This window comes from Gymnoscopelus braueri (genome assembly GCF_963280865.1).
Source record: "Gymnoscopelus braueri genome assembly, chromosome: 8".
Lineage (NCBI taxonomy): Eukaryota > Metazoa > Chordata > Actinopteri > Myctophiformes > Myctophidae > Gymnoscopelus > Gymnoscopelus braueri.
The window spans coordinates 29,163,283-29,175,366 of record NC_137609.1 but is presented as its reverse complement, the minus strand read 5'-3'; the positions used below and the strand labels follow the sequence as shown (position 1 = coordinate 29,175,366).

At 40.8% G+C, this 12,084-nt stretch overlaps 3 protein-coding genes across 3 annotated transcripts; all 3 read left to right on the top strand.

The window, feature by feature from the left end:
- The first annotated feature begins 283 nt into the window (after positions 1-283).
- Positions 284-1,836, top strand: LOC308091205 (histone H2B 1/2-like). Its single transcript, XM_080436645.1, has one exon. It carries the CDS (start codon positions 315-317, stop codon positions 687-689), a length of 375 nt encoding a protein of 124 aa, XP_080292771.1. The 5' UTR covers positions 284-314; the 3' UTR covers positions 690-1,836.
- Positions 1,837-2,119: 283 nt separating this feature from the next.
- LOC308090760 (histone H2B 3-like) lies at positions 2,120-3,810 on the top strand (the record flags this gene model as incomplete). The annotated part of the gene is made up of 3 exons (XM_080436024.1): positions 2,120-2,132; positions 2,271-2,504; positions 3,701-3,810. 3 exons carry the CDS (start codon positions 2,120-2,122, stop codon positions 3,808-3,810), a joined length of 357 nt encoding a protein of 118 aa, XP_080292150.1.
- Positions 3,811-5,840: 2,030 nt separating this feature from the next.
- Positions 5,841-10,604, top strand: ttc1 (tetratricopeptide repeat domain 1). The gene is made up of 9 exons (XM_080435769.1): positions 5,841-5,930; positions 6,364-6,486; positions 6,590-7,100; positions 7,726-7,786; positions 8,122-8,234; positions 8,720-8,756; positions 8,850-8,998; positions 9,624-9,678; positions 10,101-10,604. Exons 2-9 carry the CDS (start codon positions 6,374-6,376, stop codon positions 10,232-10,234), a joined length of 1,173 nt encoding a protein of 390 aa, XP_080291895.1. The 5' UTR covers positions 5,841-5,930; positions 6,364-6,373; the 3' UTR covers positions 10,235-10,604.
- Positions 10,605-12,084: the final 1,480 nt, after the last annotated feature.

Sequence of the window (12,084 nt, the reverse complement as noted above, 5' to 3'; positions counted from 1 at the left end):
TATGTACCTTTACTCAAGTAAACCTTGAATGCAGAGCTTTTACTTAACTCCAACATGGTGGTATAGCTACAATTATTACAATAGTTGTGTAGGCCTACTTCTACCACCACTGATAATGGAGCACTCGTTGGAAGTAAGCACGTAGCATACACCACCCTGGAGCACGTGGATGGTGCGGGTTACAGCTCAACCAATCACATTCTGGGAGTCGTGCACTAAATTTGCATTCGTATCCTATATTAGTGGCTCGACGCCCCCTTGCGCACGTCATTCGTTCCCAGTTTTTCAGCGAGATATCAGCAAGCGTATTAAAAATGCCTGAGCCAGCGAAGCCAGCGCCCAAGAAGGGCTCTAAGAAAGCCGTCACTAAGACCGCCGCCAAGGGGGGCAAGAAGCGCAGAAAGACCAGGAAGGAGAGCTATGCCATCTACGTGTACAAGGTCCTGAAGCAGGTCCATCCTGACACTGGTATTTCATCCAAGGCAATGGGGATCATGAACTCCTTTGTCAACGACATCTTTGAGCGCATCGCCGGTGAAGCCTCCAAACTGGCTCACTACAACAAACGCTCCACCATCACTTCCAGGGAGATTCAGACCGCTGTCCGCCTGCTGCTCCCCGGTGAGCTGGCCAAGCACGCCGTGTCTGAGGGCACCAAGGCTGTCACCAAGTATACCAGCTCCAAGTAAACCACAGTCTGATTGACTGTGATACCAACCTCAAAGGTCCTTTTAAGGACCCCCCAGATTTTAACTGGAAGAGTCCATCCTAAAACATTTTCATATTTGTTGTGTTGTATTATCGCCTGCAATCAACAGTTCATCCATGTGTTTTATATTATATAGTGCTATTCCAAGTTGTGATTAACTCTTATGATGAGTGAAAATATAAAGTGTTTATCTCAGCAGGTAGTCCAAAAGAGGTTTTATTTGCGAAATGTACAAGTATGGGCAGACTCCACCATGTTGGTTATGTCCAACATCATACACTGAGGTAATGAGAGCTGTGACAATATTTCTGTTGTGATTAATCACATGATTTTTCTTAAGTCATCGGTTTAAATGGAGTCGTTTGGTGCTCTTAATATTGGAGCGGACACATATGCTTTTATTGAAATTATAATAGGATAAAAACTACTTTAGCCTACTTTCAAGTGTGTGGAATTCAACCCATGGAATTCTGTAAAAGCCATCAAGTATAAATATACAATGAATAATAAGTCTGCGAATTGAAAACTGCCACCTATAATTATATTAAGCATACAAGTCTGAAGTCTCATATTTGCAGCCAGGTCTAGAACGTTGGCTAGGTCATGATCATGCGGAACATTTTGCTGCCATTTGTGTGCGTGCGCATGTTGGTGGGGGATGGGGGGCTGTTGGAACGCCCACACAGCGAGGTCTGTCTGTCCTCTCTTACGTCCTCAGAAACTACTAGGCAAATACGAATTGAAATATGACACTACGCATATACTGGTTTTGAGCTGCTTTGTTCTAAATAAATGCCTAAACCTGCTGTCTACTATTAAAACCAAGTCCAAAATGTACTTTACTACACACACACTGACACACACTTGACTATTTGGTATTTTTTCTATGAATTGAATACACAGGACCCCAATGGAAACAAGCCATAGGGCTTTCTTGGGTTCTATACTTTTAGCATTGCATTTGAAACTGTACTTTATGGGATTTTTTTTCAAATTGTCAATAAAGTATTCAATCAATCAATAGTATAGCAATTATGTATTTAATTGTATAAATTAGTTGGGCTTTAATTCTGGGCACTGAGTCTCTGAATGAGGTCTGTAAATACAGTAAATATAAATGTATGGTCTATTGTACTGTATGTTCTGTACTGTACTGTTTTGTTTTAAAAAAAATCATGACCGAAATAAATAAACTAACTAACTATTAACAGTGAAGTATTGTATTATAGGTTTTGCAATGTACAGCCTAGTTGTCCATTGTAGGCTACTATGCAGTATGCAGTACTAGGAAAAGTAACAGCATAGACCCCCTCTCATACGGGAGTCGAGCCTGGTTGGGCCTGCTGGACATTGGCACAAAGGACTGTCCAAAGTAGCCATGCACTGGGCCAGCAGCATTCTTCAGGCAATATGACGCCACTCGGTGAATCACGTGACCCGTGGCAGAATAAGCCAATCATATAATGGGAGTCACACACTTCATTTGCATTAGCTAGCTTGCTATAAATACTCAGCAATATCTTCATCGCCACCTGATTAATATTCAATTATACACTGAGAGAAAAGCATGCCCGAATAAAAACGAAGCCAGCGCCCAAGAAGGGCTCCAAGAAAGCCGTCACCAAGACCGCCGCTAAGGGCGGTAAGAAGTGCAGAAAGACCAGGAAGGAGAGCTATGCCATTGCCATCTACGTGTACACGGTCCTGAAGCAGGTCCATCCTGACACTGGTGTTTCATCCAAAGCAATGGGGCTCATGAACTCCTTTGTCAATGACATCTTTGAGCGCATCGCCGGTGAAGCCTCTCGTCTGGCTGATTGATTGATGTACTTTATTTAGTAAGACATGAGAACAACAGTACAAATTCACAATACAAGGTCTACTAAACTGGAAGACTCATTAAGCACTGAGCTTATTTAAGATGAGATCCCCATGCACACAAATCATGATGACAAAAAAAAGGGGAGGGGGGGGGGGTTGGGGGGGTGTAGGTTAAGACTTAGGCAGGGGACATTTTTGAATTGCAGCCTCCTGAAGGTGTATCTTTAGGGCAGTTTTGAAAGTGAGTAGGGTTTTACACTCCTTTACTCCTTTTGGTAGGGCATTCCACATTTTTGTTGAATAGCATGAGAACGAGTTCATTCCCTTTGTTGAGCCAAATCTGGGTTGAACATGATTCGTGGAGCTGCCTCTGGTGTTATGATCGTGGACTTCGTTAACGTTTTGGAAGTATTTTGACAAATACAGGGGGATCGCAATGTTGTGGTGTATCTTAAAGACCAGGCCCATTGCAAGTTGCTGTACTCTGTCCTCAACCCTGAGCCATCCAATCCTAGCAAAATGAGCAGGGGTTAGATGGGTTTTGTGATTGAGGCCAAGAAAGTAGCCTTACTAGTTTGTTTTGGGATGTTTGGAGCCTTGTTTTTAAGGCCTTGGTGGTGTTGTGATACCATGTGGAGCATGCATAATCGTAATAACCTTGTATGAGGGCCCCTGCAAGAATCTTCAGAGTGTCCTTACTGACTAGGCGGCGAATCTTATACAAAAAGCGTGTTCTTTGGTTGACCTTTTTGATGACTCTTTCGGCCATTTTGTCACCGGAGAGGTTTGCCTCCAAGATGGAACCCAGGTAGGTAATTTCCTCCTTTCTTGTGATAACATTATCACCCACTTTGATCGTGAAACTCTCAGCCTTGCTAAGGTTAGAACTGGACCCAAAGAGGATGGATTCAGTTTTACCCAGGTGTAGTGATAGTTTGTTGTCGGAGAGCCAGATACAGATCCTGTCAAGTTCAGAGCTGAGAGTTTTCTCAACCTGCAGCCTGTCCCTGTCCGAGACCAGCAGAGCCGAGTCATCTGCGAACAGGAACAGTTTGCAGTCGCAAGCTGAAGACATATCGTTCACATATATCAGGAACAGTAAAGGTCCTAGTATACTTCCTTGCGGAACACCACAAGTCACTCACTACAACAAGCGCTCCACTCATCCAGGGAGATTCAGACCGCTGTCCGCCTCCTGCTCCCCGGTGAGCTTGCCAAGCACGCCATGTCTGAGCTCTGAGGGCACCAAGGCTGTCACCAAGTACACCAGCTCCAAGTAAACTACAGTCTGCGTCTGATATCAACAACACAAAGGTCCTTTTAAGGACCACCTATATTTTCAAGTAAAGAGTTGATCCAACATAAGGTTCATATTTGTATCGTCTGCAATCAGAACACGGAACACATTTGGCAGTGTTTCTATATTAAAAAGTAGGCTACTAGTATTGCAGTCATTTAGATCAGTGGTTCTCAAAGTGCGTCTGGGGACCCTTGAGTAGGCCTATGTCCCAGGTGTGTTCTAAATGATTCATATAATCAACAATTGGAAACCAAATGGACCCTTATAGGTCTGAGATGTACAAATGGATTTGTGTACACTAAGATTTAGTTAGATGAAATGCAGGTGCATGCTCTACTTTTGATATCACAAATTAAATTAACATGCAGCACCAAACTAGGATACCATGGTGGACATTAAACCTTACCTAGGCTAGCATCTATAAATGTGCTATTTAAATAACATTCTTAGCATTTGTGTTCAATGCAAATGGAGTTATCATATTGCCTACTATAACTATAGTATTAGGCAGCAAGGGTAATTTGATATTAGCTGCTGTGAAAAGGGTCCATTGTATTCGGGTCAGCAGGTCAGCGCACTGAAGTCAAGGCACAGACTACTGTGTTGTTGACGGACAACGGATGCACTATGAGAAACAACAAAAATAAAACCTGGCAAAACAGTTGCGTGCATTAGCGCAAGATGAGGATAAAGGAAACATTCAGTCTAAATGTCCAGTTTGCTAATTCTCGCCTACTACTACTACTTTTGTATTTGAAACTAAACATTTCTCTAAATATTATAAACTTTCAGGACAGCCTAAGTACAAATATAATTTATGTAAAGGCTACTACAGGCTACAGTGAAGTCATTATTCAGTCCGACTTGTGACCAGTGGTGGAAAAAAGTACTAAATTGTTTTACTTAAGTAACAACATTAAATTATTTAAAAAAAAATTACTTAGTGATGTGCTTTTATTTGAGAGTGTTAATATGACTTATTTTTTTTACATCAACAGCCCTCAATCACTCTTACACTTGCCCCTAAAAGTAATATTTTCGTCTTGTCCTTATTAATACAATATGTTTCTCCTTTCTTTCGTTTCCTTCTAGTGAGAAATTGTAACCCTGGAGAAATATGTGCAGGAATAGTTCATCCACCATCCATGCCCAGCAGGTGGCGATTTTCTCCATGATGCACACGCCTCCTCAGCATACATGTCTGAGCAGACCTGTGTAGAAGTGTTGTCACACACAGTGGTGTAAAGTACAATTACTCAAGTACTGTACTTTTGAGGTATTTTTTTACTTTACTGGAGTATTTCCAATTTTCAGTACTTTTACTCTACTTTTCAAAGGGTTTTATACATTTTGAAACTTGTGAAATGGGATATTGTGCATAATGAGTACTTTTACTTTTAGTACCTCAGTATATTTTGATGCCAATACTTTTGTACTTTTACTCAAGTACATTTTCTATTCTGAACTTTTACTTGTAACAGACTATTTCTTCATTGCAGTATTGATACTCTTACTTAAGAATGTTTTTATAATTACAATCATTTTCAAATGTATGTCTATTTTTTATTTAAACGTATTTTTACTTAAACGTTTTAGTTATGTTCATTTATCCTTTGAATCTGTCTTGAGAGATTAGGACCCTACTAGCATGTGCAGAAGAAGTCTCATCCCTCTTCTGATTAGAATTGAGTGTGCCCCCTGTTACTTTTGACCCCAGTCCCCCCTACCTCTATGGTCCTATGATTCTAACATCTATGTCGAAAGATTTCATTCACACTTTAGTTAGCAGTGAGATTCTGGAGCCTTCTCAACTGTGTGCGTCAAGAGTAAAACAAAAAAAAGCATATTTGGAAAAATATAATTAAATAAATTAAGTTAAAATCACATCTGCACCATTAGTTTTAAGTTTATGTACCATGATGAACCCAAAAAGTTTGTTTGTGGTTCATGCAATTACTGGTCCCTTGGAGACTTCATTTCCCTGCGAGCCTTTCCAAATGACGTCTACGCCTCTGATTGGGCATCAATGCGGAAGTGATATCGGCGAAGGAAATGTCATCGTACAGTACAAAACAACGTTAGCGTAGCTACTGTTAAGAGGTAATGAAACAATGTCTTCACAAATAAACATATTAGTATTATTCGTACTGCAGTGAACACTCATTATTATTACACCATCCAAATCGGTTCGCTATTACACCAATGTGTCGTTCTTTGTTTATGTTGTTGTGTTAGCCTCCCGGCTCTTTTTCTTAGAAGTTGCTTATACTGTCGGGCAGGTAAATGTGGACGAAGATTCCATTGAACTTTATGGCTCGGTGAAAATCAAAAGGCTGGTTTTAACCCTGGAAAGCCAGAGATAGCCTTCCTCTTTTGGTGACCAGAGTTGGCTAACTCGTTTCAAACTAGCTCTGGGACCATTCAACCCAGTCCCAAAGCATGATCCTATGATTAAACATGTTCTGAATGTTATTTTCCTGTTGTCAAAGGCCTTACTGATGTCTCGTGTTTTTCCCCATTTTTTTCCTGCCAGGTATCTGCTGATGGAGCCTTCAACAGCAGGGTCTGAGGGTCTGTCAGAACAAAAGTCCCAGAGAGAGGTTGAGCGGTCAGAATCCCCTGGCAAACACTGCCATGTTGGTCCTGGAGATGGCAGGTAGGATTGCATGAAATTGACTCTCAAGAGGCAGCAATGCATTGGTTGACTCTGTAGCCTATAGCAATTTAGGAAGATACAATACTGCTTCTTTGTCTTCCAGTATGAGTTCTGGTGTCCAGGGAGATATAGGTCCTGCCTCCAGCCTTCTGGATCTGGAGGAGCTGGCTGAGGAAGACTTCTACGACTGCCAGGAGACACTAGAGCTTTCAGACAAGACGAGGAGGACAGAGGGAGGACAGGCGAGTAAGGACGACAGCGATAGGAAAAGAGAAAAGGCTGCAGAGAGGAGCAGAGTGTTGGAGGGAGAAAACCATCAGGCAGCAGGAGGTCATCAGACTCGGGCACAGATGGACACACAGACTGAACTCCCAGACCCTGGACAGACAGACACCATGCAAGGAGCGGAGCCACCTGATGACACAGGAGAGGAGAGGACGGATCCTGGAGCAGTTGGAGGTGGAGCAGCAGAGGCAGCACCGTGGGATGAGTGCACAGAGGATGGAGGGATGGATTCTGACACAGAGTTGAAAGAAGAAGAGAACAAGGCACCAGAGTTTGATGATGACTACCTGAGGGAAGTGGAGAAGGACTTGACTGAAGAGGAGAGAGAGGTGAGAGAACAAGAACAGCACTACTGACACTTCAGTTGTGTTTACCTGATGCCTGTTTTGTCCATAGCATCAGCCCTATAGGAAACGGTTACTGATGTGTCTCCTGTAGCCAGACAACACGTCGCTAAAAAGATGTACGGCTGCAACTAACCCTAATTTTTTTTGTAATCTATTAATCTGCTGATTTTCTTTTTATTTGATGAATCTGTGATAAATTTAGAGCATAAAATGGCAATTAAATAAGGTAATATTATACCATAATGATGGTAATTGTTCATCACATGTTTTCTGAACCCAACCCAGCAGTCAATTTCTTAATTTTTATTTTACAATATGGAACAACATTCACGTTTTCATGAAGCTAAGTAAATGCATATTATACATTTTTACACAGATACATCACTATATCAATTATTATATTATAACTACAATTTAATTTCATATGTTGTTGAATTGTTTCACCGTCCAAGCTTACTGGGAATCTAGGAACATGCCACAGTGACATCCTTTCCATTTCGATGAATTATTGAATACATACTGGTGAATTTATTAGTGAATACAGAGGAAACAATGATGTGTGTGTGAGAGAGAGAGAGTGTAACATCAAGATGTCTGTGTTTCTCAGAGTCGCAGACAGGAGAGCTTGGTTCTGAAAGAAAAAGGCAACACTCAGTTCAAAGCTGGAGGTGAGTATGTCTGTCAGAATAGCACAGCACAGAATACAATAGAATTACAGGCAGATAGAGTTGTTGTTTAGATGCAGAGACATACAGACAGCTATCATAGTAGTACAGTATATAGTATCACATGATACATGGACCACAGGACCTGAAATGCAGTGCAAACACAGTTAAAGACAGTGGTGAAAAAATTATCACCGTATATACAAAGATTACATGTATGTATTTCTATGTTTGTGTGCTCTTTGTAAGATTGCACATTTAGACTTTGATGTGAATTCAGATGTATTACACTGTGGTTTGACAGAGTGTGTTGCATTCTTATCCATGTCTCTCTCCAGAGCACGCTGAGGCAGAGTGTTCCTATACAGAGGCATTGGGTGTGTGTCCGGTGTGTTTCAGTAAAGAGAGGGCGGTTCTGTTCTCCAACCGGGCAGCTGCACGCATCCACCTGGTACGAAAGCCAAGATAGACAGTCAGACAGGAAGGAGGGAGGCTTCACACTCACTTACTCATATAGAAATAAACTCTTATTTTATTGTTGGGGGCAATGTCGTCTCTTGTTACCTCTCCAAAAAACACAAACTCTTTCTTTCACCTCATTGTTGCCGGCTAGCCTCGGGGTCAGCACTAAATTGCACACGGCTCAGACACACACTAGTGGCTCCATTTATTAACAAACATAATATTACGTTAATAATCACACAGCATGTCTCATAATGACAAAACCGGTTCAGTTGATCCACATAAAATCAAACCGGTTTAAGCTCACACACTGGACCGAAATTGGAAATTGACCCACCTCTAAATGTGAATAAGATTCAACAGCTGACACAGGCATCTCTTTAGTTTGAGGCATTTCAACTCTCACTTTAACTGTTTGTAACTTGATCAAATCAACACGTTCTGTTCTGACTCCTGTTCCCTTCTCCACTCCAGGATCTGAAAGATCAGGCCATCGCAGACTGCTCCAGGGGTGAGGAACACCAAATACTTGTGTGTGATTATTTTTTTTATTTTTTTCCTACTTTCATAGATGTTTTATATTCCATGTTCATTGTCACTGCAGCCATAGAGCTTAACCCAGAATATGTACGGGCTATCCTGAGGAGGGCAGAACTTTATGAGAAAACAGACAAGCTGGATGAGGCTTTGGAAGACTATAAAGCGGTCCTGGACAAAGACCCAGGGCAGCACACAGCCAGGGAGGCATGTATGGTGGGTGTTTTTAAGAAATGTTTTATCAGCACACTGGCCTTTTTCTGCACATTCACTCAGTTACACAGTTGCGTTTCACACCTGGCTAGGGCTGCATGATTATCGCCAAAATAATTATAACGATTATTTTGCTCAATATTGAGATCAGGATTATTTACCACGATTATTCGTTGATTTTTGGGACACAAATATTTGTATTGCACTGTCACACTGTTTCCAAGCCAGTCCTTATGCATTCACATTGCTGATTATATTATTAACATCACTGTAAATGTGTGCGGGAATGTCCTGCATTATAAGTGCAAAATTTGTGGGAATCAATTAGATAATACTCGGAATCCCAAACTGAAATTCTGGACCTGAAGGTACTAAGGTAGTAGTTTAGGGAGCGCTTGATTTTCATTTGAGCGGAGCTTCTTATTGGTGGAGCACACATTTTAAATGACAATAATTGGACGATCATGTTCATTTAATTTTGGGAAGCAAAGATCGTGATCGCGATTAAAATTCAATTAATTGTGCAGCCCTACCCCTGGCAGCAACCTACTGCTCTGCAGTCTTATTATGTTGGCCACTGGGAGCTGCACAGCAACATATGTACTCATACTCTCCCATCCCTCTACAGAGGTTGCCTCAACAGATCCATGAGAGAAACGAGAAGATGAAAGAAGAAATGATGAGTATGTTCCACTTTATCTCCTCCTTGTTCAAGGCTCTAAAATGTGTCCCTGTTCATCAGCCACTTAGATCACCAAGTGAAATGCAACATGCATCATTCTACATTGCTTATACTGATACACACTATGAAAGGGACCATAGGATCTCACATACAGTGAAATGGGACCGTCTTGGTGACTTTGTTCCTAGTCAACCAGCCTGGTAATAAGAGTAAACATTTCACCATACTACAGTAAAGGCTATGCATCCCTCAAGTTTAGAACTTGTGGATCGGTTTGATTCAACCACATGAACCAATTATAATGCTAAAAGTTTTACTGTTCTGTCTCCTATGTAGAAGAGATAATTGATTTCAGTGGGAGCAGCCTGGGTGAATAATAAAATCATAATAATAAAAATATAAATAAATGGTGTGTCTCTGCAGGTAAGCTGAAGGACCTGGGCAACATGTTCCTGCGTCCTTTTGGACTGTCTACCAACAACTTTCAGGTCAATCAGGATAGCAACACAGGATCCTACTCTGTCAATTTTGTCCAAAAAGACAACAACAACAGATAACATACAACCTACTCTAAGGAGCTGCTTGTACATGTACAGTATGAGTGAGTGGCAAATAAACCTCTTGATTATAGCCAGACACATCTTAATTTCCTGCTTTAAATGCGGCATAAGACAGTTGCCATGGTTTCTCTGTTGGAGCTAGACGATGGGATGTGTTTGAACTTCAAATAAACCCCATGGCTAAGCTTCTGCTAATGATGCAAAATATTATTGTCTGTGTGTGTTTACCTCAGTCTATACAAGTGTATACACTTGTCGGACATTGTGGGTGATTGTGAGCCCGTGTGACAGATTGTGTGCATGTCAAGTCTAGCACTGTGTGAGAAATGTAATCTACTGTGTTACATAAGACAATAAAATATTGACTGGGTGACTTGCTTTTTGGTATTCTCTCTTCCTTTTGTAGTAAAAAGCCTACAACACCGCGATGCACTGCTAGAAGTCCATATACCACACTGAACGTCTAATGTAGATCAGTTCCTTCCCATGGAGGGACATTATTGAAAGAAAGGCATTTAAATCATGGGTGCATTTTTACTGTTTTGATGTTAACCACTAGCCCATTTCCTCTTTGGCAATTTGGGGAATAATGTCAGTCAAGTCAACTGACTGAATTGTCACGGTGGTGTAATGGTGTACCGTTCTTGGAGCCATTTTTGTCAAATGGTACGATCTCAGGAAAACGTGGTTAATTCATCGTAATTATAAACACTAGAAAAAAAGCCCACTTCGGGGGTTTGGCTCCTTTCTATGTGAAAGCCCCCTGTAACCCCAGACGGATACTGGTCCAGTGGGCAGCTAAACATTGTGGGCACCTCAACGTTAAATGAGCAGTAAATGTGATGTAAAAAAAAAAGGTGTAAATGTATGCTTTGGAAAATGGGGTGAAATAGTGTAAAGTATACATGATTTTAACATGCACACTACATTATCAGACCTAAAATTACCCTTCAACTTCTTGTGTAGGCCCAAAATGAGTGCATATACAGGTTTTGTAGCATGTGTCGAAATATTGGGTCTTAAAGGTACTGTAATTAAGGAGAGAAAAAGTACATGCATTTGGCCCCTCATTTGTAAAACAAATGTACATAAATAAAATCTAAAATAAATACATAATACATCAGGGCAGGGGCCCACTGTTCCGGCATTAAAATTAACAGGGTTAACAGAGTCATATGTAATGCATGTAATATATAAATCCTCTGTCATAGAGTCCAAGGTTGTTATGACTGCTTGCCTATCAAATCAGTAATAGTCAGGGGCCAGGCGGCTGCCCGTGCGGGAGTTTTCTTCTTTCCAATAAGTTTGGGCCTTAGTTTGGTTTTCTCCTACGCACCTGTAGCCTTTGTAGGTGTGCAAAAGACTTGCTTTTTATTTTTAAGATTATTTAGAAAATGTATTTATATTTTCTCAGTATTATGTCTAGAGATATTCCTAATAAAATCATTTGATATTAAATAATTGCAAATAAGTAACATTTTTATGAGACTTTCATTCACCTAAAGTGGATAAAAAATTCAATATTTCTATGTGGTTACACCATTTGAAAATTTCAGGCACATTCTGTAATTTCTTTTGTAAAAATTGTGTAAATGTCTTTTCAAATGAACATGACTACAAAATGTACATTTTAACAAACCTGTTACGTGCCTTTAAAATAAGATTTTCAAAGATTAGAAAATGTGTCATCTTGCTCCATTTTGTCACTGACCCTTAAGTAGAATGCACAAGGTGGCGACAAAGAACCTCTTTCCCATAGAGTTATTCCATAAGTAGGAAGCCTTGGGAACAAATGGTTCCCATGCCATGTGGCCCATCTGTACGTGAGGCGGCTTGATGTAGCCTGA